Below are 25177 nucleotides of genomic sequence, written 5' to 3'. Positions count from 1 at the left end.
CTTATTAAGAAGGTGCATTCTGACCATTGGAAAGAGCACTGGGGATATGATCCTATCAAACAGATGACAAACATGTGTTCTGCTGACAGGTCCTGCAGAGAGTTGGACAAGGTTAGGACTAGAGGTTTTTAGGAGTTACCACTTCTTTGTTCAGGAACTAATACGCAGAAATGTACAAATACATCTTACATTGTTCTCCTGTACATTCTATGTTTCACTGGTGAAAGCAAACTGATGTGTTCTAATTATACCATACAGAATAACTATCTGCTATTAAACGGGGGCATGCACAATCATCAAATAATGCACCAAGGGGTGGGAATAGAGGCAGAGTCAAGCTTTCCAAATTACACCCACACACACAGAGGGTCTTGTGTGGCACAGAGTGTTAAGGTAGCAGAATTAAGTCCCAAGCTCTCGTTCCCGACCTGAAGGTTGCAGGTTCAATCCCTGCATGGTTAGCCGAATCAAGGCTGACTCAGCCGTACATCCTTCTGAGGTCAGTAAAATGAGTACCCAGCTTGCTGAAAGCGCTGCGGAACAAGTCCCAACTATATATATATATTTTTTTTTATTTTTTTTTACACCCCCCAAACTTGCCCCACCCCACAACATAAGGGCTACCTGGAGGCTTATGGTCTACGGGCAGCCCTGAAGTGGTTAACAAGCCAGACACACACCAGACAGTAGTACTTGGTTGATCACCACATATTGAATAATTCTAATGAACAAACCAGAAGGCCTTTGATCTTTAGTGTAGACCATTAATGGGTTTTCCTTTTTAGAAACCCCCTTTAACATTTGGCTTGCTTCCCCCTCCCTATAGAATAACATAGGCTACTAGATTATTCCATACCATAAACTATGCAGTTTGTTATGACAAAAGTGCAAGTTTACATGGAAGAGACATACTTGTCATAGTTGTCATCCAGTGTCTCATAGGAGTTCTTGTAACATTCAATCCTCTTCATGAAATCCTCAGTGGCCTCCTCACTCGTGCAGTTTAAGTAGTCTGGGCTGCCCAGTTTCACTTGCTGAGATGGAAAGGAAGAAATGCAGAGGCTCATTATTTCAGATGTATATGAAGGGACAACACAGCAGGAATGTTCTAACACTAATTCTTAAAACTGCTTCAGAGAACAGATGAGGGAGGGTTGTCTGGCACACACAGATAAATGAAGCTCTTCATCTGTGATTGGTTGACCACGTTGGGTTCCCCAATTAGGTCTTCAGCAGCCCTGCTCTATGCATAACCCAATACTTGTATGTAAACGGAGTCATTTATGATGGACAGAACAGGACAGCTGCAACAGTGCTATTAACACTACAGGGGTTGTGCCATGTGGACAATCCTTTTTCAAGTGCCAATTAAAATATATGAAAATCACAGAAGTGGGTCCCCCATTTGGATTCAGAGTATCATGGCTCTGGTGGGCTCAGGGCAATGATGTCTTACACTACTTCTGCAGGAGAAAAGACTAGATACACAAAGCTGCCATTGGGAAAGCCGATCCAGGCAGCCAAGATGGGACAATTTCATTAAAGTCTCATTTCCACATCAAATTTCTTAAAAAGGTATTCCAGGACATTTGTTTTTTGTTCTATTGATGACTGGCAGATGATGGGCTCAGATCTACATCAATCAGCTCATTCCTGGCACCACTGTCACTGTGGTCAGTGTACGAAGCAAAAAGTGTTGACCATAGCGCAGCAGCCCTGGTTTGTACAACAGAGCAGCTCCCATTCAAGTCAATAGAAGCTGCACCTGCAATACCCATTGGCCATCAATTAAAAAAAAAAAAAAAAATCCTGGAAGACCCCTTTAAACCACCGATTATCAATCTCCTACAAGAATATGCCATTTCTCATTATTACAATTACGCTATATACTAGAAGCAATCTCAAATGCATTTTAGATTGTACTAACAAAGCTTTTCATCAGTAGCAGCTGAAGGAGAAGAACGTCTTAATTATACAAGTGATAACTGATCATTTTACCGCAGATCACTTTATACGGTTATTCAGCATCAAAGTTCTATTATAGAGATATTCTGTATGTGCAAACACATTTTGTAACCTTGTAATGTATTGTTGCAACTGCCAAATAATCTGCACAGATCAGACTGAGCACCCCGTTCCGTTGTCCTTAGAAATTATGTTTCCCGGATACTTATTTAAAATATTCTGTATGTATTTTAAAGACAATTGATAAAGCAAAGTTCACAATCTTACCACAATGTTTTCAGCTATAACCTTTGGATCAATGCACACAGATTCCACAAAGAAAGTCTTCAGAAGAGCATGACAAAGAAGAAAAAAAAAAAAAAAAAGAAGAAGAGGTTATAGGAAATAAGCATCTTACTTGAACAAAAAACTTCCCCATCTTATTTTAACATCTACATATAGACTTCACTAACTACAGAATTGAAATTTTGTAATATGCAAGTTCAAAAGTGGAGTTTAGGAGGGCTTAATAGAGGTTTTTCTGAGGAAAAAAAAAATATTGATTATCCTCAAGACAGATAGATCATCCATAGTTGATCGGCAGTAGTCCATCACAGCGCCGGACCATCACTGATGAGCAGCTGGCCACTGTCACTTTTTATGCAGCAGGAAGCAGACAGCTCCGCACATTTAGTGGCTCGGCATGGTATTGCAGGCCCAGTTTCCATTCACTTTAATAGGAGCTGTGTTCTTGCAATACCAGGCCACTGCACAATATACTGGATCTGGCAAACAGTTGATCAGTAAGGGTCCTGAGTGGTGGACCCCTGCTGATCAGTTATTGAGGCCAGGTCATGTTTTTAGATCTAGAAAACCGCTTTAAGGCCATGAGAATAGCTGCATACATAGAGAGGTACAGTATGTAAAGGAATATTGTAATCAGTTATTGCAAAACAAAATATGCAGATTTACTGATGAAGAAAGGTTTAGATAAGGCTACGTGCACACTAGCCTTAAGAAGAAGTTGTCCAATGTGAGATGTTCCTGAGTCTCTCAGGCGCATCTCACATTGGACAGTACCCAAACACTAGTCTATGTGCTGTCTGATATACAGGGACACAGCAAATTGACACGTCCCATTTTTTCTTCCGTGAAATAGACAGGAATAAGGCATGCAATAAGCTTTTTCCACGTAGACCATTGGTCTGTGTCAAAAAACGTCTGTATAGGTCGCCCTATAGACTATAATGGGGTTATGTGCTGTTCTTGGAGACACATGGACCCAAAATATACTAGCATCCTGAAGGCTTAAAAGGGAATGAGAGAGAAGATATCGGCACAGAGCTCAGCAACTATAGCCATTTAGAACTGAAGAAAAACAGCCATCCTATCAATATAGTCACTAGGCCAAAGTGTAGCTTCACTTTTAACATTTTTCCAGCTTACTGTTGATATAATTGGCAAACCGTTGATTCCCTTCAGAGACATTACTTTATACGTACTGTGATCATTTTAAGTGCCTGTGATACAACCTATTCACGTTAAATGACACTTTCAGAATCCTACTGGTTGCAACTGAAATTCATTGAGACCATGCGGACAGATAGCTTATGGAGCTCTGATAATAAGATCTAACCTGCAAAGAAACTTCTATTGAACAGATATATGGCAGCAGATAGTGAACCAGAGGGAGGTTACATGGAGATTCAAGGTGAGAGTTAAGAGGAAGTCAGCTAAACTCCGATTAGGTATGGGCATTAAACTATGGCTACATAGTGACTTTTGGCTGAGACATAAGTTGCAGATCCAGAGATTGCTGTGTGGCCTTGCACTCAATTGGAAAAACATAAATAAAATCCACCCTTGGTGGATTTTTGGTGTCCGCTGTGTAGCGGTAACTAGTGAATTGCACTGCAAGTCCAATGACCTCAATGTGAGTGTGGAGTCGCAGGGCTACGTAGAGATTTATGGTCATGCAACTTCTGTGGCAGCCAAAAGGAGCCATATAGCCCTAACATTATTCTAATTCTAACATCAGAACACCTTCATTTGGTTAGACAGAGTCCTTTTTACAAACCATTCATTTCCACTAGTTTAATTTATATAAAAATCACAGGGTAAAAAAAAAAAAAAAAAAAAAAGACAACTAAAGACTGCATCTTTAAAGACTGCACAGAATATAGTAGGAACAAGTCTTTCTCTCACTTACAAAACACAGCAATTATATTTTATAGGAGATCGCAGTTTCCTGCAGCTCTGCACTGGAACATTTATTTCTATGACACATTGTTAGGAAATGCTCTTACTTTGAAGCCATGCTGATCAGCAAATTTAAGGATGGTTTCCCGTCGCTCACGGGTTGTGTTGGTTGCATCAAAAACCTGCAGCAAAAAGTGGCAAGTTACCAATTATCATCATGGAATTTACAGTATAGTTAATGTAAGCAGTTTCATCTTCTGTCCATATCAAGTTTTTTCCCCGCAGGACGTTAACGAAACCATTGTCATTTAACCAGAAACCTAAATACCCTCTGTACAACAGTATAAAATTCACGTTGGGGAAAACATGGCCGAGATGTGAACACCAGCCCAAACGCTGTAGCCACCAATAGCTGGGACTATACAAACAGCCGAATTGGCTGTTCTTCATCATTTCTGCAACTACCACAGAAAGGTACACAGATCCTGCATCTCATAAGTTACAGAAACAGTGTAGCTTGCATATACCATATTATGTCTCTGTGCCTTCCCCAACACTTAGAAATGGGCGATCCCACTGATCAGTAAGGGTCTTCGCTATTGCCATACTATACATGAATACTTACTGCCACATGTCCACCTTCCTCTAGCAGATACTTCTTGACATCATTTAAAGCCAGTAAGGCACATTGTCTATGAAAAAAAGTATAAACAATTAGATCTACATCTCTAGATACCAGAACATGTACAAATGTTTTTATATTCTACATTCAAATAATAAACATATTTAGCACTGAAGAGGCTACCAACAGACTAGGGTAGTCTAGATGGGCAAATCTATCCAGCACATATAGTGGTCCTCAAAATCAGGACAGAGGCAGCTTTGTCTATAATCTGGGTCACAGCATTGGGGACTTGGAGAATGCCAGAAACGTGTTCTTCGAGAGTCTTCAACTTTAGGCTCAGCAATTTAATACAAAGAAGAAAGGTTTCCCATGTCTTAAGAGTTGAATGAAAGCTGCGCCAAGCGTATACGCAATGTCTGAACACAATGAAATACAGCATACACAGTAAATGGCTTTCACATAGGCATATAAAGGCCCAGTACACACATGCAGAATAATCTCCAGCAGAAAAGGGGTAAAAATCAACCGTGAAAATCCACAGCAGAAGTTGACATGCTGTGCATCTAAAAATCCACACCACAAGTCAGTTTCCATGTGACAAAAACTGTAATATGTGGATAAGATTTGTTCGTATCTCATCCGAATACCATTCGCAGCAGATGTTTCATGCTGAAAGCCATAGGAAAGATCTGCAACATTTACGGTACATGCGGACATGCCTTCCAATAGTCTAGAAAATAGTCAGAGTGTTCTTCAACAGTATGATCAAATAGCTATTGTATATTCTAATTCCATATCATAATGGGGTCCAGACTAGCATGCAATCATTTTTTTTAAATTCTGCGCTGTTCAGCAATAACAGAGCAACATCTACTGAGCTAGCGACTGTATGATCGCAGGGCTTGGGAGCACACAGCCCAATAACGCTCCAATCACACATACAGCATGTAAGAAAGTTACAGCCTGATAACTTGTCATCTAAAGTTACTCAGTGGTCCGCAAGCGGATAAAGATGTCCACCTCTTATAATCAGCTGGGTTGTCCACTACAGACTATGCCTTTAAGAACATTTGTATTTACAGGGTATAGCTTCTTTCTCAACCCAGTCATTAGGATCAATATTGTACTAGCGTTTGTGTATAGTTTAGGTTATTGGTTTTGTTGCTGTATAATGTTTACAAAAAGGTCTTTGCCTTTGACTAGGAATGATAAAATTATCATATTCCACTAAATATATGTTGGAAAAAAAAAATTTGTTTTTTTAATAACTTATCAAGGAAGTCTATAACAAATACTCACTTTCGTATTTTCTGGCCTTCTTCATTATCTGGAAGAAAAAACTCAAAGGACCTGAAAGACTTAACAAGATCCCTGCGGTACTGCCCGACATTAAACTCTGCAAAAAAAAAGGGAACAATAAGGAAGGGACTGTTAAATATCAAGCATTTCACATACAAAAGGATCTGTCACCAAAACAGAAGTCTACAAACAAAGCAATATGCAAAAATGCTCAGTGCAGGGTCCTCAAACTGCTGTCCGTGATCACAGGACAAATCATATAGATTTATACTTTTCCAAGGAATAGTCCAGTGATCACATCCCTCTTTTAGATCAGATGTGGTATGCTATGTAATGGAGTAGAAAAAATAAAAATAAAGCACCATGCACACTTGGAATAAATACACAGCAGTTGTTGCTACCTTTAATTGATCGTATTTTTGGGAGAAGCACAAATAAAAATACAATTTTTAAAAAAAGGCAATACGGCTATTTGAATAATGCACTATAAAAAACCTGGTGTCTAGCAGAAAGCAAACACCATATGGTGGAAATTAAAAGGGGGTTTTCTGAAGGCAGGGAAGTAGCCACATAAGAGAATACAATAGGAAGGTCAGTAATGGAACATGTGCACTGGATAGCTACTCTCTATGATCTCTTGGACCAAATTCACTGTCTGAGGGCAGTATGTCTAAGGCACATAATAAGGAAGCAACTACAAAATAAGACAGAACTGTCTATAGCAATCAATCTCTGCATATAAGCCCCAGGATAACAAATAGTTTTGCATGTTCAGCACATTGACAATCATGACAGCGGTTTCCAGCTTCTTCAAAAACCTATTTAGTCAAGCAGGGAACTAAGGGCCAAATGAGCCGCAGAAGAGAGAAAGTAAACGCTCACTAGCACGGGCTTTCAAGAGTTTGAACTTTACTTTAAGACACAGTAGAAGTTATCAACATCTTGAACTGTGGACAAATGATAAGTCAAGCACGCACTTTCACTTTACTGGATCACCTTCATATTTTATTAACTGGAACTTCAGGTTTAGTGGGCTTTATATACGACATCTTTCCCTGAAATAGCTATTGCATGAGTACAAAGGACTGCACATCCACACTGGGAATGCTTACCTTTGGTTGGAACTCCAATCCAGTTCAGATAGCGAGTCAATTTCTTGGAGATATAAGTCTTGCCACGGGCAGGGAGGCCCACCATAACAATAAGCGTAGGGCAATTGGTCATACATACTGTGAAGAAACAATGACATGAAGTCAAAATGATATCCTATGGGAAAACAGATGTTATATCATGGAGAGTAGTTTGAAGCCATAGACATGTGCTAGAAATATGACATAGCTGCGAATCCCACCTCTAGAAGCCTCACATAATTGGAAAACAGGTCCTGTGACACCTGCTTGCAGATGTGCATAGACTGCACTCCTGGATCAGGGATCCTTTCATAAGCATGCACCAAACTCATCCACAGAGCCAAGAGGGCCTGACTGGGCACACAGACCAAAAGCTGATGGAACTTCCCACCAGACTGTGCCTACAGACAAGATGACTGTCACTCGTGACCCACTGCATTAACCAATTGACCCATAACAGAACAGCAGATCTGTCAGGAAATCGCTTTGGTTTTTATTTTAATAGTCATTTACAAAAGCTTCCCAAGCACAAGATGGGGTACAAGGAATATAAAAGAAACGAGTGTTGTCCTGACTATAGGCTTGCAGCAGTAGTAAGTCACTAAGCCCCAGACTACACATGTAACGCTGTATGTATCTGTCACCGGTTTGCAGGGAAAACAAACCTGGTGTACTCATGTGGGCTGAGGAAGGCTTTCTAAATCCGTATATTTTGGAGTTTCTAGCTATAGAGCAGCTAATAACTTTCAAAGTTGGTAAAAAAAGGGAAAGTTTTACTTTAAAAAGCAACAGGATTAAAAGAGCAAAACATTAAACCTAAACATAAATAAAGAGAGGGATCCTCTTTGCAACATTGTATCAGAACGTATCTTATACCCATATGTCCTTTATAATAGCACTCTGCAACTGTTGCATTGCAATTACTGGGGATCCCGCCTCCATGGATGTGCAGACAGGTGTCACAAGATCCTGTTTCCCGAATAAGCGAGGGTTCCAGTGGTGGGATCCGCACCCACCACACATTTCTAGCACATCTTAAATGTATGCGGTTGTCATACCCCTTGACTACTTGATACATGTTCACACACTTCTCCTTTTCTACTTCATACACTGTATCCACGCTGACACTTCCACTTTTTACTAGGAGATGAAGAGATTTCCTTTTGTGCCCATAAATACCACTAATTTAAGTGACTACTTTATATATGAGCTAATATGGAGGCTGCCAGTTTGTAGCACTAATCGCCCCTAGGGTCACAGCCATAACCTCATATTACATTAATCCTTGTGGCTATTAAAACCATCCTCTTACTGCAGAGAGGCCGAGCAGTTAATCTTTAGCACCATGGACATGAACCCAGCACCGAGCAGGAGGAGGCTGGGACAGCCAGCATCTCACCTACTGCAGGGCATTAAATGACAGAACCAAGGGAGCAATCAATCAGAGGATCTGCTGATGGAAGATAAGAGGTTCTGCCACCGGCTGAGGAGTCAACTGCAAAAAGTGGACATTATGTATTGAGGCTACAAAAAACATAAGATGCAACTGCAGATGATGCTGGAGCCGTCCTACTGCAGTGTGTGTGTTGGCACTGCCAGCCCTCCCGTCCCCAAAATCCTGGATACTGCATCAGAAGGCATGTGCTACAGATCAATATCAGTGCTCATACAGACATATCTACATGGGACGTATCCAACCAGACCTGCCGACATCTTCACATCAGAGGGGGCTTAGACACCCAACCAGAATCCCGTAAGTCAAGCAGTTAACCCTTAAGCTGCTTCCTGGTGCACCAAGTACACCTGTCTACAGGTGAAACGTACCACTTCTATAGGACTGGAGTTGTGTTATGATAAGGTGGCACCCTGACACATATCTATGTGAGCCTCACTGCAGACATGATGAGTACTTGTGCCACTTCTCTGAATGGGCATATATGTAGATGTGCCAGTCATAAGTGCATTGTATGTGCAGGGTCTGGATATAACCCCCTGGTCCCATGCCATACTGTGCCATTTCCAAGAGTATGGGCACAGCTGCAGTGTTCTCACTGGAGCTGAGGATAACTCCCATCAGACGGTCCATATACTTTAGATGCCAATCTAAGGAGTTGTGCCAGCAGAGTTTGATGTACAAGTTATCCACACAAACTGCGATCACACGATGATTATCGGCCGAGATAGTCGGTATAGAGACACACACGTGCGATCAGTGGGCGCGTTACCTCTCCTCTGGGCGCTGTGCTGTACGGGATGCCCATTGTTATACGGTACCCAGATCTTCTTCAGCGGGTTCTGGGTGAGCTCCCGCGGAGAGTCCGCCATCGCCGGGCACACAGGGCTCTGCAGTCCCCGGTACCGCACACGATCAGTCACCCAGAGCGGCACCGCACATCACACCATCACAGCGCAACATATCCTGTACGGGAGCGCTCCGCCCCGGGGAGGGGCGACTGACCGCAGAGACACGTGTAAGGGCGCACCGCTGCCGTATTGCTCTTAGAAGAAGCGCACTCTACATCCTGAAGGCTTCCTGCACCAATAATTTTATGTGTAATTTTTTGATCATTAACAGTGCATATAAAAAAAGTAAGCTTTTTTATTGCTGTTTGTTATTTACACATTACATGCGCTTTTTGGATAGGCTTCTCAATAGTATTAAAAAAATCTAAAAAAAAAAAAAAATCAAAAGAACACACCACAAGTGAAAACAAAGAATACAAGCAAAAGCATTGCAAAAGACACCATGAAAAAAACCCACTATACTCTTTTTGAAAGGCACCATCACACGGGCGGAATTATTCCACACCCAAATCCGCTGCTACAAATTCCGCACCAAAACATGCAGTTTGTGATGTGGCATTGGAGGACAATTTAAGTCATTTCAATTCCATATCAAAATCTGCACAAAGACATTTGCATTTTTTTGCAGAATGTGAAATAATTCCACCCGTCTGAAAGCACCATTAGAGTCCTTTTACACAGCAAGACTAATTGGAACGAGCCTGCAAGCGGTGGTGACATAGCGATCCCATATGTTCGCTAGGCACTCATTTACACTGTACATTGTACAACAATGGACTAGTTTTGATTGTTCGCATGGCATGCACTGGATCATAACCTATAGTCCACCCTGCTGCCACTGCTTTCTATTGCAGAAGGCAAACGATTTTAAGGACTGCATGTAACCTACCAATTTATTGCTGATTGGTCGCTCACGCACAAGTTTAGGGCTTGAATTCCGAACCTGTTAAAAAATCCATGTGTCTTTACTTCAAAACTGCTAGATTAAATTCTGCAGCGGAAAAGTTTTCTGCTGCGAAATGAAGGACGTCTTGCAGAATTGTCACAACGGATTGTAACATACAAGAGATACAATTCTGCAATTAAACTCTGCGGTAAAAAAAAAAACAAACAAAAAAAACTCAGCATCCTGCAGACAATTCTGTCCCATGTGAAAGGTCCCTAAAGGGGCCCTTAGGGCTTATTTACACGAGCTTATAACCGGACGGCGTTTTTGCGGCTGTTCGATATATGCTACCATCTAAGCAGTCCCCCCCCTTCCCTACCATTTAGAAGTTGTCAATTTTGCTGCAAAACCCAACATGCAGTTACATCTCAGGCAGATGTAGAGTTGTGGGTTGATCAGATGAACGGTCTTGTCACCTGAGGCCCTAAAAGTGATTGCCCCCTTGGCCTATAAAAGGCTCTCAGTGGCTCCTTGTGTGCAGTGACCTCTTCTTCCGCTTGTGTGGAGCTTGTTGACCACTAGACGCCTCAACGACGCAATGCAAAAGGTTTCACCCAGTTTGAAATTAGGCACATTAGGCTTCCTGTCCATGGGCGTCGCGATATCCCACGGGGGCCGCCGCAGGGGAGCAGGAGCCAGCTGACTGTTCCCTGCACTGAGCCTATCTGACAGTCTCACCACGGAGAATTGCGGCTAACTGCAGCATGCCGCCCACGAGCAGAGAATCGCTATGATTCTCCGCTCGTGGACAGGGGGGCTGCGCTTTCCATAGCAACACTATGGAAAGCGTTCACTGTGTTTCCCGCGGCCGGATAATCGCCGCGGGGAATGCAACGAAAATACGCCCGTGGACAGGCAGCCTAATTCAAAAAAAAAGAAAAGGAAGCCGAAGGGCTTGTTCACATCTGTGTGGGACGTTTCGTTCGGACTGTTCATCACAGTTTTCAATCAAGATGTAGGCCAAAATAGCACAGCATGCGGTCAGTCCTGTTTTACCTGGTCTTGCACAGAGACTGCCAGCTTTCCCAATATACAAACACATACAGGAATCGTTGTTTGTGTGGGACAGCCGGATCACAGACAGACACCAAGTAATGACTGCTTCCAGTCAAGGGAGAGCTTGTGCAATTTCTGAAAGCACCTTGGTAGCCAACAGCCAAAAAAGTTTCTAAAACAATTAGGAAAAGTACATTTATATGAATGCGGCCATGCTGGAGAAGGGCTTTTTTTCTTTAGACTCGCCTTCACCTATAAAATATGTATGCAGCATTTCCGTTTTACCCCTCTTTTAAAGGAAGGAAAAAAAAAACACTCACAACATAATTGGTCTTGTTTCATTACAATGGGCCCCAGTCCAATGATTTCCAGCCCGGCTTCCTGTACATATGAATGTGACATTCAGGAATGGGGAGACTTTTCTCTTTGTTTGGTATTTTTGTATTGACTATAGGCACCAAAAGCAATCAAAAACACTACAAAAATGCAGCATTTGCAGTGTGCTTCATAAAACCCTACTGCTGCACAGCTAACTTCCAGACATGGCAATTTTTTGCAATAAAAACACTGCACAAAATGTGACACTTTTCCTAAAAGCACATTGTGTGAAATCACTCCTAGATCTCCGGCACAATAGCATATTTGGGGCAGTGTGCAGTCCATATAAATTCACGGATAGCGCACGGCCGCATGGACACCTTCATGTAGCATGTTCTAATCCTGTCCATATCACGGGTAAGAAATAGCGCATGCTAATAAGGGTCATTGTGCAGCCTGAGGGTAAATTGGTAGCACGTGGACTGTCAGGTGGAAGAGGGCTGTCCGATGAGGGTTGTGCCCGGGTGCAACTCACATACACGGCCAGTGTGCCGGAGGACCTAATTTTCACTCTTGCTCTCCCCGTAGGAACCTCAATGTATACAAGCAGAGAAATTCCAGGCTGGATTATTTCTATATGAAAAGGAGACCGATTTTAGTGGGTGCTACAGCAGCTATAACAGGCCCGCCCGCAGTCCTACACAGAATTCTACGGGATGTAACTTTGTTACATAGAGCCGAATGAGATAGACATACTGTCTATGCTAAATGTCTGGCGGCCCGGCACACAACCCACACAGTTTTACTGAACTGCAGAATTCGCAATTTTAAATTGTCTCTTGTAGCAACATTTACATCTCACCAGTAGGGGTGAAAATTATGCTTCTTGCCAGTGGGAGAAAGTTTGCTCTCCATCAGTTGAAGACTGCCCTGATGGAAGCACCCAAAGAATCCCCAGAAACTCATTCTTATACCTCTCACACGGGGATGATGGACCCAAAGAGTGACCGACAGACCCAGCTGACTTATAATTGGGGTTCCATCAAGGTTTCTTTGAGGGTGGCTTCACACTGGTGATGAAATCGCACAATTTCCCAGTGCTGCGAGAAATTGCAAAATTCTGAAGCCAACAGCTTCAAATGGCTCAATGCACATGTGCGATGTTTTAACACTTGAGATGCAATGTTAAAACAAAATCGCGGCATGTCCATTCTTTTTGCGATCTCCCCCATTCATTTCAATGGGGACAGCGGCAGAAACGACAGCCCCAGTGAAATGAACGGGAGAAGATCACCATCTCCTGCCATGGCGATGACAGCCACAGCAGGAGATTCCTTCAGCCCTGCTGGGATGGGAGGCTGTTTCCCTGCAGAAGGATTGCGAGAGCAATATCGGGGCATCAATCACATCCTGATATCGCTTTTGCCAGTGTGCAGGAGCCCTTAAAAGTGACAGAAACCCTGTTAGCAGGCCGACATCAGTCATTAACAGAGCCATAAGGGGCCTTTATTTCTGCACTGTGCACCTTGCATGGCACATGCTGGCGCCGTATCACTTAGGTACAAAGATTGTTCTTTAATCTGTTTAAAAAAAAATAAAAATCTGATGACTTATTTCTGACTTCCTACCTAGATTACTGTAATAATGGAAATTGCCTCACTTCAACCTTTGTCTACAATTTAGCAATAACCCAATTGCCTAAATGGAATCATTACCCCATACACAAAGCAAATACATTACAGCTCTTACATTCTAGGCCAAAGAAGGGTTTACAGAGTTTTCTTTAGGAAACACAGTTCACTATGTTCACATGGTGGGATTCGATGCAGAACCATAGCACAGCTTTCATTTTGTATTCTGTGCTGGTAAAATGAAAGCTACACTGTGATTGGCTGCTGTGGACAACTACGGCCGGTGTCACATGAACGTATGCATATTTACGTGCGCCTGAGCGCTGCATATTTGTGGAATGAATAATGCTATTGCTGTATCTTACTGCAAATGTGCAGTGCTCAGGTGCATGGAAATGCAAATATGCTCGTGTGAAGGGGGCCTTAGGGTATCTTCATATAGAGTCCATATGCAGCAGAGAAGAAAAAAAAATATCAGCCAAGCAAATTCCCCAGCAATTATGGCCTGTGTGAAGCCGGCCTAAGGCTGGGCTCACATGGGCGAATTTGTTTTGCGGATTCCGCAATCGCCGTCCACATGGACGATCCATAGTAAAACGTGGTCATTAAAAAGGTATGCATTTTCTATCTTTTGTTCACTTTCATGGATACAAAATTGCGTACTCCGCGAGTGGAAGAAAAATTACAGCATGCTCTATGTTGCTGCGGAATCCGTGCAAACCACCTCCATTGAGATCAATGGAGGCCGTCCAACTCGCAGCCCATGCGCATTGACATTGCGTATGGGCTGCAGGTATCTGCGTCATCACTAAGCGACAGCACAAGAAACACAAAGAAGAAAAGCTGCACTGCGCATGACCGCCTGCGAGTCTAATTGGCCGTACACAAGGTCATCAGCCGGGCTCACAGCCCGGCCTGAGAGTACCATCACAACTGGTGAAATTACTGTGGGCACTCTGCAATTCATTAAGGCTAAGTTTATGGGCTGAAAGTAGGTGATCCGTTGAGTCTGGGGATGTAGTTTTATACTTACCTTCTGTAATCTGCCCATTCTAATTTTGCAATGGAGGGACTTACTGCAGTGCATTGAGCGGGGCACTGGCAGCTTTCAGCGCTCACACCAGGGGAACGACGGGGAAAGCAAGAATCACATTTACATCCCTGGACTCCACGGGTCACCTACTTACAGTCAAAAAGCTTAGCTTATAGAGTTAAATGTAGGTGACAGAGTCTCCTGACGTACTTGTGGGTGGACACTGGCCTGTGGGTGGTAATGCCTTCTATGATATTTTACTGGTACACTGCGTGACACCGTGGATTGAGGAATGTTAAATGCCTGTACAACTTCGGTAATGAAATGTCCCATCTACCTGGCAGCCACCATCATGCGTCATTTGAACTCATAATTCATAATGCCTTGCCATGAGCACGTTGGCCAGTATTCAACCTCACTCACAAGGTAATACCTTACAACTTATACAGGTGTAGGCATTCCCAAGCCATCACCTGAGGCAATGCCACTTCATAATTTACATACTGCCATCCCATGACTTTTGACATGTTGGTGCATTTACCACCCTAGTAACATAGTATGTTAGGCTGAAAAAAGGCATATGTCCATCCAGTTCAGCCTATTACCCCCCAACGTTGGTCCAGAGGAAAGCAAAAAAATCCCAATGAGCTTGAAACCAATTTTCCCCATTGAAGGGAAAAAAAAATTCCTTCCTGACTCCCATTCTTTGAATGTGGTTCTAGAAAGAAATAAGTTTCTATTTTTTTTAAAAGTGTGTCAAAGTTGCAGAAAAAAAACACGTTTGAGAAATTTGGCATCAAAGTACTTGCACAGACCTGCAGCGTTAATTTCACATATTTATATCAACATCCTGGTCCCCACCATAACTGTGCAAAACGATCATGTCAATTTTCAGTATGTGTTGCACAGCTGCGTCATCTGAAGAGTTAATTCCCCTAAAATCATTGCCTGTCAGCTCTGCGGCTGAATGTATATTTCCTACTGTGTCATGTGGTACAAGTGAGGTTATAAATGGGAGTGTCTGAGAGCGGGAAAGGTTGTTGATGAACATCTACCCATGCTGTGGGAGGACCCACAGTGATGCAGGGAAGCACCTTTAGCTTCCCTGTATTGAAAATGGAGAATAAGGATAGGCTCCCTATGGAGGAGCTGGGGATCTTCCCTCTTCCCCTGATCAGCTGGAGAAGCCAAAGGGGTGCAGTGAGACATCTCTAGTTTCCTTGTGTCTAATATGGAGAAGAAGAGACATCCCTACAGTATGTGAAACGCATGGGAGAACGAGCGAGTTACCAAATTAACCAGTGAGAGGAGTCCCCAAATAATTCTATATAGAGTGGCCCACCATACCAGGTACCCGTTCACATTACAGGCATCATTTTTCCTGTGTGGCCGTCTGCCATTAGGATCATCACACAGAGGTACGTGATTGTGATACCCACGCGGATCTTGTGCGGGGTGCATCTAGGCTAATTGTCTGCCAGAGTGTATGTGGAGAGACCCCCACCTTTTACCTCCTCTGGAGTATAGCCATTTTCCAGGACCGGTCACATATAGATAACATGGACTATAGGGCCGTATGGTTCCTGTGTTTCCTCCCAACCTCAGAGCTTCTGCCTGCAACTTTATGCAAGTGAATAATACCAGTAACTGCCTGTTATTTCAAGGTTATCCTTAAGTAAAGGTTTACTGGGCCTCAACCGTTCCTGAGGACCCGAGGTACGATACACAAGCCCCTGCGTTGTTACTCCGCCGCATAGATTAACAGTGTGTAGGAATGGTGGCGTTTTGACGTGATATCTACGACTACTACCCCCCCCCCCCCCCCTCATCCTGAGGACTGCTGACCCTATCCTCTGCAACGGTAACTCCCTCCAGGACCAGGAGTTGGTAAGTGCCACCGTGACAGGTCCATGCACTACACCCTCCCAACTCCAGCCGTATGCTTGGATAGAGAGTCATTCCCTGCAACATCTTCCTCATGGATGTTGCAGAAGCTGCAGCGCCCCCACTTTCTACAGTAATGTATATGGGTATACCCCCACGTTACCTTTCCCACCGGCTGTAGAAGTTGGCGTCACCAACAGAATCTGACCTGCTGTGCCTAATTTAAAATAATGGACTGCCATACAAGTTTGTACAATTGCTTCTACTGGACTGCTCCTTACAGGATCTGACAGTAGACAGGGCACACAGACTCCTCCTGCCCTAAACAACTCGCAGATCATTAACCCAGAGATGTCTTGGCTTGCATTCACATTTTTCATGAAAAGCCCTTAAAAGCGGCCAGAGAAACATGCCCCCTACCTGTTGCCTATCAAACTGTCTCTGGACTTATCCACAGCAATCCTGACGCAAAGACGTTGATTGCTTCTTAACACAACAACGCTCAGTCCATAAAATTGCATATAAATGGGGTTTTCCTGTGCATCCACTGATAACTCACAACACCATCACCATTTTCAGCATCAAATCTTTGGATGAAGGAACCGCTCTCATGCGACAATTGCTTCTAGACATCTCCTTGCCTACTGGGAATCCTGGACAAACCGGTCACCTCCCGAAGGAATGGCACGCCGTGAGGTCTCACAAGCACGTTCATTGTTGACTTTACATCTGCCCTGCTGTTGATACTTTATGGAACCCTCAACCTTTAGATACAACAAAGAACTTTTACCCCCACTTACGATACTCCGCTCTGAGTGACCGGCTAGATTTTCCTTCCCACTTGCAGGGTGGTGAAGGACTGTTTGTTGTTGTGTGTCTTTGTTTTTCCCCCTTGCTATTTACCTGGTATCAACAATGGCCAACACGGCACAAGAACGCTGCGCCCATGATGTCATCCTTGTACTGCTGTTAGAGACGTGATGTGTCTATAGATCACGTGCACAAGGGGTGCATGGAGAGGGCTGGGGAGCAGAGCTCGCTACATTGGCAGCGGTAATCAGTCGTGTTATACAGCTGCCACCTGCTACTATGACCAGGATCAGAGATAACTTGGGTTCCCAATGATTAACCACTTAGATGCCGCATTCCATAACAATCAGGACAGGTAAGCTGCTAGAAGGAAACCTCCCACTGTCACCTCCCCCACTGCATTACAATGTCAGGGTGCCAAAGGGTTATCATGGCAGCCTAATAAAGGCCCCAGGGTTGCCATGTCGGTCCCTCTATTGCACAATGCAGTATAATATATATGAGCAATCAAGTGTTCGCATGTTCAAGTCTTCTAGAAAAGCTTAAAGAAAAAGGTTAATTAAAAATAAAACAATTATTAAAGTTTCAAACCCCTGCTACCGTGTTTCCCCGAAAATAAGACACCCCCCAAAATTTGCAGAAGTCCCAAATATAAGGCACCCCCTGATAGTAAGGCATAGTAAAGTGTGCAGGCAAGTCAAGAGGCCTGTCCCCTGCTGCCATCCCTGTTGTCTCCTACCTCCAGACGTATAGGTAGATCTGCAGAGCTCCCCCTGGTGGCCGGAAGCTGCAATACCATCCCTGCTTACAAGTGGTACAGGAACTTCTGTCTGCAGACAGGTACGTTACTTTACAGCCCTTTTTTTTATGGCTCTGTGTGTCAGGCAACCTGTGTGTGATTCTTAAGGCTGGGTTCTCACAGAGTGTATTTCCAGCGGAAATCTCGCAGTTTGGCCACAGCGATAAACAGCGAGATTTCCGCCGGGAAAGCGCTGCTTCAAAACCCACGGCACTCAGCCGTTCGTTTTGAAGCGACCTGGCTGCACGCTTTTCCGTTTCTGTGGCCAGTAAATCCGCACCACAACACCGGCTTCTCCCAGCTTTGCCGTGACAGATTTGCTGTCCCATGTGGACGAGAGTTCTGAGAAATTTCGTCCACAAAGCTGGCCAATTGAGGGATTAGCGACCACAGACGGATTTGCCGTGGCGAAATAAGACACCCCCTGAAAATAAGACATAGCGCATATTTGGGAGCGAAAATTAATATAAGACGCGTCTTATTTTCGGAGAAACAGGGTAGTAGAAAAACCACAACAATAAATGAAAAATCTAATTGGTATCATCACGTCCGTAAAAGTCCAAAGAATAATATGTTAGTTATCCTGCATGATAGATAGGTAGAAAAACAAGGTTAAAATATAATGATATAAATAAAACTGGCTACTTCTGTAGGGGTACAGAAAACATACAAAAAAAAAATACAGTGAGTTGGAGAACAATTAAAATTTTCATTTTAACCCCTTAGTGAACAATCTGGTTTGCACCTTAATGACCAGGCCAAATTTTAGAAATTTGCCATGTGTCACTTTAACATAGAATAACTCCGTAAATGTTTTGCATATCCAAGTGATTCTAACATTGTTTTTTCGCCACATATTGTACTTCATTTAGGCGGAAAAAATAGACCGATAGAACTTGTGTATATTTATTAAAAGTGCCAAAAGTGTGAAAATTATGAAAAAAATAATTTATCTTTTCCTAATATCAACTGCAATATCTCAAATCTGTGCAAACATACTGTATACATTTTTGATAAGATATATATTTCTGTTTACCTTATTCTGGTCACACATTTGAAAAACTTTAGTTTTTTTTAACCATTTAGGAGACGTACAAATGTAACATGAAATTATTAACATTTTGAGGAACATTTTGTTTTCTTACACAAAGCCAAGATTGTTAGAATAATAGATAACCCCCACAAATGAACCCATTTTAAAAAAAGACACCCCTTAATGTAGTCACTGAAGGGCGTCATGAGTATTTTGACCCCACAGGTTTTTTTTCAGTGGTTAATGCAATTTAGAGGAGAAAAAAATAAAATTTAATATTTTTGCAAATTTGTCATTCTAAAGACATTTTGTTTTGAATTTGCACCTCCAAATGGATACCCCTGTTTGTCCTGTGATCAGAAACATACCCATCGTGGTCCTAATCTTATGTCTGTATGCACAATGGGGCCTAAACCGAAGGGAGCAAAGGTGTTTCAGGCCCCATAGTACACTTGTAGAGCTGCCAAAAAGGACATAGGACCCCCAGAAATTACCCCATTTTGAAAACTAGACTCCTTAACGAATTCATCTAGGGGTGTACTGTGTATTTTGACCGCACAGTTTTTTAATGAATCCAAGCAATGCAGAAGGAAAAATTACAATCTACATGTTTTTGGCAACTGCGTCTTTTTGTTGCAAACACAACTCTTTTTTTTGGCAGGCATTTCTTGACCTCAGGGGCCGGGATGGGGTGTAAAAAGTGGCGCGCTCTGAGATTTCATAATCTTGCTAAGGTGCATCGGTCACACACAGAAGGCACCCCCAATAAACTTCTGCGGCCGCATCTGCCATTTTGCCGACAGGCGCATACGCAGAAGCCAGAGAAAGGTCCGCAGTTAAAGATCCCAGCGGTGGTACAAATCCAGGGGTCTTAGGTATGTAATTTCATCTCCTCTTATGGATACGATCAGTGAGGGGGAACTTAAAAAGTTTACTTTACATGATCGCCGTTATCCAATGGTTGACATCCCCCTGCCCCAGTGACATCTCCTTACTCTCAGACATCTTTGCTAGCCAGGAGCAGGGAGATTTTAAATTTTCTAAGCTCTCAGGCCTTCTGCGCATGCTCACAGCATTTTACTTTTCGTGCACATGCGCAGAAAGCTGCGACAGGGCCTTTCAAGACCAGAGCACCGAGGGACATCGGAGGACAAAGATGAGTAGTTTCAGCTCCCATCACGGATCTGATCCATGAGGAGAGATAAAACTAACGTTATATATATATATTTTTTTTTTTATTTTTTTATGCGATTGCCGTTATCCAGTGGATAATGGCGATCGTGTGACTGGGAGTCGCACACTGCAGCCCCAGGCTATCGGCTACCTCCAGCAGCTAATAGCAGGGAGGTGTCACACTCACAGACCCTAGGGCTTTACTGCACAGGGCCGGCATGTTTTTATCGCCCTGTAGATTAAAGCTCAGACACCCAGGACCTGAAAACACTTATGGGTGGTCACTAAGGGGTTAATAAGTTAACAGACAAGAGAAATACAAGTGATTTTATTCAAAGCTTTGAATAATTAAAAACCTTAAAAGTGACCATCCTGGACCAACAAAGACGGCCACACTGGTTCTCCAATTCCTGACGCACACTGTGCTTAGTATGCATCACAAAGGCCCTTTTACATGGGCCGACAGTATGTGAAGCAGCTCTACGAGTGCTAATGTCACTGCTAAGGTGCAGGGTTTTCACACTAAAAGTCCTGCCGGATGCTCGCTGACTTCTCGTCCGCTTCCCGCTCAGTGCTTCCTATGAGAAACGCTGTGTGGGGAGCTTTCAGACAGCAGGAGAAGCCAGCGATCCAGCGAGTTCTAACGAAGTAGTTTAAACAACCGCTAACAAGCGAGCAATAGTTTCACACGCACATGTAACGATTATCGCTCACTTTGGCCGTTTCAATGAATTTTGAGCGATAATCGTTGCATGTAAAAGGGCCTTTAGTTAAAGGGAGATTTTAGCATTCAGAAAATCTTTCAAGCAAGTGAAAGATAATAGTTCAGTCTAAACATGAGCCAATGACTAAACAACTAATGAGAATCATTAATTTCTCACTCATCGTTTATTTCATGCAGACATAAAAAAATTATCATTGGCTCGTTCGCTTGCTGTTCCATTTAAACGGCACCCATTCAGTCTTCCACATTCACTATGTGAAAGATTGAGCAATACCTCAGTTTGATTTACCAGCAACGACTAGTCAGAGCAGCATGTAGTGTCTCAGATTAATGATGCACAATGTGCGCCAACAAGTCAGAAAACCGGTGTGGGATCTTTGTTTGTCCAGGCCCGGCGGTTTCCCAATACACCACATGCATCTCTTCCCCTTTGTTGCACCGGACCTTGTATGGCAATCTCTATAGAAGGGAGGAACAACCCACTGATTGTCACTCTCGGAGTGTTATGCATGGTGACTTTTCAACCATCCAACCATTGCAGCTGGAGAATGGACAGGTCAAGTGTTCGGTCATTTATCAAGACAAAGCCTAAGATCTTGCTTATTCCCCCGATGTCATCAGTGCCAGCGGGAGTTTTTTTTCCTTTACAGATTAGAATGAATGAAAGCAAAGTAGAAAGTACAATCTTTTAGAATGATCCCAATTTGAGGTGGGAAAAAATAATAATGTTAATTAATTTTTCAAAGTCATCTTAAAAATGCCGAAATCTAAATTATTCACTGCCGGTGATTAATAATGTAACTGCAGTGAAACCTCTCTAAAAGACCACCCCTTTGAGGAGACCATGTCTGGTAGTCCAGTTTTTTGACAGGAACACCGCTCAAAAAGAACACTGCTCACTTTTTAACCTTAAGTGGCCTCAAAGTAGTTTCACGCTATACAATCGCTCACATGGTCTTCTTGCACCACCTAGTGGTTATTTCAGGCTGGTGGAAGTGAATAGCTGGTAAGTGATCTCTAAGCCATGCATATTTAATGCTAGACAGAGGAGTTAAGTTGCTGTCAGACATCCTGGCAATAACCCCCACATAGGGGAAAAGGGGAAGGCAATATGTAATCTGCTGCTTCCATGAACATGAAATGATCAGAGGGACCCACCAGCATATATCTAATATTTATGACCAGCTTTAATATTGTGGAACATCCCCAAGTCAACAACTTGAAGAATCCCAATACGGGCTCATGTCCACAACCATGTTTTCACCACGTATCACGCGTGCGTTGTACGCAAGCAGGATATGCGGTGAATGGAGTCAATGAACTTTCATAGATCCATGCACACCGGTGCGTAGACACTGCGAATCGATCCGCAAGAGAAATAAATCGCAGCATGCTCTGTTTCCCTCTGTTTGTACACAGCATGAGCCCTATGCGCTTGTATGGGCAGCGTTTCCATACGCATCCCCGCTCTGACCAGAGCGGGAAATTAAATGTTTGACTCGCAGTGTTTTATGCATACGGCCGTGGACATGAGGCCTAACGGATCTATGCAAGGATTTGAACCCATTTTATAACTATTCCGTGTAGATTAGCAGTCAATTATAGGACGCCTTATGCAAACTATCTCTTCCAGGAGGAAGAAGGCTGGCTCTCTACCGCCACCTACTGGATAGCAACCCTATAAGTCAATCTCCAACCCTTTATCAGACTTTGCACCACAAGTAACGATATAAAACCCAACAGTAGAGGAAGAGACACCAGATTTGCAGATTGCCACATCAGGATTCTTGCCCCTCATCTGTGCAGAGTCCGGTACTGGTGGGCTAGGGGAGAGACTTTCCCTGTAGGACTTGCTAGCATAAGGAACTTTTGGCCTCCTGCCCACGGCAGAAATATTGCAGCAGAATCAGACCCAGCGCCCGCCAGAGACCCCATACTCACCTGTCTCGCCCGGCGTGCATGCACATTGCAGCGGATGACGCGCTGGGCCGTGATGCGGATTCCCATGATAGTTCCGCAATGCGGAAGTATTGCAGGAAGGACAGCTGCCATTGACTGCAATGGAAGACGTACATGCAATTTTCCACTCAGAATAGAACATGCTGCAATTTCCCCCCGCGAGCGGAAATCGCAGTAGATTTCCGCTCGTGGGCAGGGGAGAATTGTTTTACACAGCAGGTCTATGGACGGATATTGCTGCGGTATTCGCTGCAGGTGTCTGACCGTGAATTCAGCAGCAATAAGCCGTCCGTGGGCATTTGGCCTTATACGTTAGTATATTTTGTAGTGGCTGTGCCCGTACTGCAACTCAATCCTATTCACTTGAATGGGACGGTACTACTGCAGTACCAGACGCCACTGCTACAAAATGTATGCAGCTGTGCCTGGAAGACCACTAAAAAGCAGATGCTGCCCTTAGGCCACTCTAACACACGGCGTCGGTAAAATATTGTGATTTTTATTGGCGTTTTTTAACACAGGTTACTGAGTTCAACAGCGTTTTTAACGTATCCCAGTGATGAGGTTTGTTAAAAAGCGCACAAAATAGAAAAAAAATAGAGCTGACAGCGCTCAAAAATCACAGCGTTACAAAATAGGAGTGTTGTATCTCAGTTAGCACTGTGTTCAAAATGCTGCGGTAAAAAGCGCATGTGTGAGAGCGGCCTTAGGCCTCATGTCCACGGCATAACTGAATTGCGGAATGATCTGCCCATAGACTATCATTGGGCATCCGCAGGTATTTAAATACCTATGCATGTCAGCATGCTCCATTTTCTCTGGTTTTTCCACACGGACAACTTCCGCAGGCTTCCACTGAAGTCAATGGAAGCTGTCTGGATCCGCGGGACGCGTCCCGAGTGCATCTGCTTTGCAGAAGAAAGAAGATCCAGCTGCGACGGAGGAGAGGCCCCGCAGCATCCGGACAGGTGAGTATAATGTATTTTTTGGCCTCATGTCTGCGCCCGGGTGGAATCCGCTGCAGGATTCTGCTTGGGGTAAACCGTCCACGCATAAATGGATTTACAAAATCTGCACGAGTCTCTCATACCACGCCCATAGGGAATCATTGGGCACCCATGGATAATTAAATACCTGTGGACATCAGCTTCCCAACCGCAGCATTCTTTATTTTTATGCAGTTTTCCCACATGGACGGCTCCCGCAGCTTTCATTGAAGCCAATGGAAGCCATTCGAATCTGTTGCACAAGCGCAGCTGTCACACCATCCGTGCCGGGAAAGCAAGAGTTTAAAAAAAAAAAAAGCCGGCACGGTGCATGCACACAGCACACCGCCAGCGATTTGAGCGCATCCGCTGTGCAGAAGAAAGAAGATCCAGCCTGCACGGAGGAGAGCCCCGCAGTGTCTGGACAGGTGAGTATAATGTATTTTCTGGCTTCATGTCTACAGGCCCGGTGGAATCTGCCGCGGGATTCTGCACGGGAAACCGTGCAGGCCCATGGACATGAGGCATAAGGGTGGTTTCACACCTGTGCTGGGGATTCTGCTCTCCTGCTCCGTTCAGGGATTAGTAAAGAGGAATCCCCGTGACTGAACGGTTCCATCTGCAGCACTGTTTCTTCCGGTATTTGCAGCTGGAGGTTGCGATGCAGATGTAAAGCCGGCCTTACTTCCCCAGGATAGTAAAAGGTGGCGGTCACGGAAGGCCCCCTCTGTAAGGCTGGGCTCACACGTCCATGAACGGAATCCGCTGTAGGACTCTTGCAGCGGATTATAGCTATGAGCCCGGCTGTGATCCTTTGTAGGGCTGCAAAATCGTACTGCGCATGACCGTGTATTCACACAGGCATTCATGCACATTACACTTTTTTTTGCTTATTTTTCCCGTACCGTCACTTAATGATGGTGCGAATACCTGCCACCCATACACAGTGTAATTGCATACGGGCTGTGGGTATATCCACAACCATAAAGAACAATGGGCTCTATGTCCCGTATGTATGCAGTAAAATAGAGTAAGCTATTTTACGCTCGCAGATTATGCAATTCCGACACACTAATGTGATGGGAACTGTGTAATAAAATGCATTCGATTACCCGCGAATCATACGCTCTCCTGGAATCCATGATTCAAATCCGGTTGTGTGAGACCGGCCCAAGGCCATTTTCACACGGGCGACAAAAATTGTGTCATTTTTAAGCGATGCGAGAAAGCGCAGAATTATGAAACCCGTGATTTTCAATGGCTTCATTGCTTCTTTTTTCCTCACCCATGTTTCCCCTTCAGATTTATCGCATCGCAACGCTCAAACTTGCAATGTACGTGTGATGCGATTTTAACATTAGCAACTCCTGTTGTAGTCTATCAT

The 25177-nt window shown here is 43.7% G+C and overlaps 1 protein-coding gene across 2 annotated transcripts in view; it reads right to left on the bottom strand.

Moving 5' to 3' along the window:
- PFKFB4 (6-phosphofructo-2-kinase/fructose-2,6-biphosphatase 4) overlaps positions 1-25177 on the bottom strand; it is a 69818-nt gene that overhangs the window by 24604 nt on the left and 20037 nt on the right. The window contains exons 1-7 of one of the 2 annotated variants that reach the window (XM_066596278.1): positions 9423-9609; positions 7180-7296; positions 6068-6164; positions 4769-4835; positions 4251-4325; positions 2233-2289; positions 913-1034 (exon numbers count right to left, since the gene is read on the bottom strand). In XM_066596278.1, the coding sequence (XP_066452375.1) occupies positions 913-1034; positions 2233-2289; positions 4251-4325; positions 4769-4835; positions 6068-6164; positions 7180-7296; positions 9423-9522 (635 nt within the window). In that variant the 5' untranslated portion in view covers positions 9523-9609. Of the gene's footprint in view, positions 1-912; positions 1035-2232; positions 2290-4250; positions 4326-4768; positions 4836-6067; positions 6165-7179; positions 7297-9422; positions 9610-25177 lie in introns of those variants that run through there. The other variant, XM_066596279.1, reaches the window with a different exon arrangement.

This window comes from Eleutherodactylus coqui, chromosome 3 (assembly GCF_035609145.1).
Source record: "Eleutherodactylus coqui strain aEleCoq1 chromosome 3, aEleCoq1.hap1, whole genome shotgun sequence".
Lineage (NCBI taxonomy): Eukaryota > Metazoa > Chordata > Amphibia > Anura > Eleutherodactylidae > Eleutherodactylus > Eleutherodactylus coqui.
The sequence above is the reverse complement of the archived record's forward strand: the minus strand, read 5'-3'. Positions and strand labels throughout refer to the sequence as shown.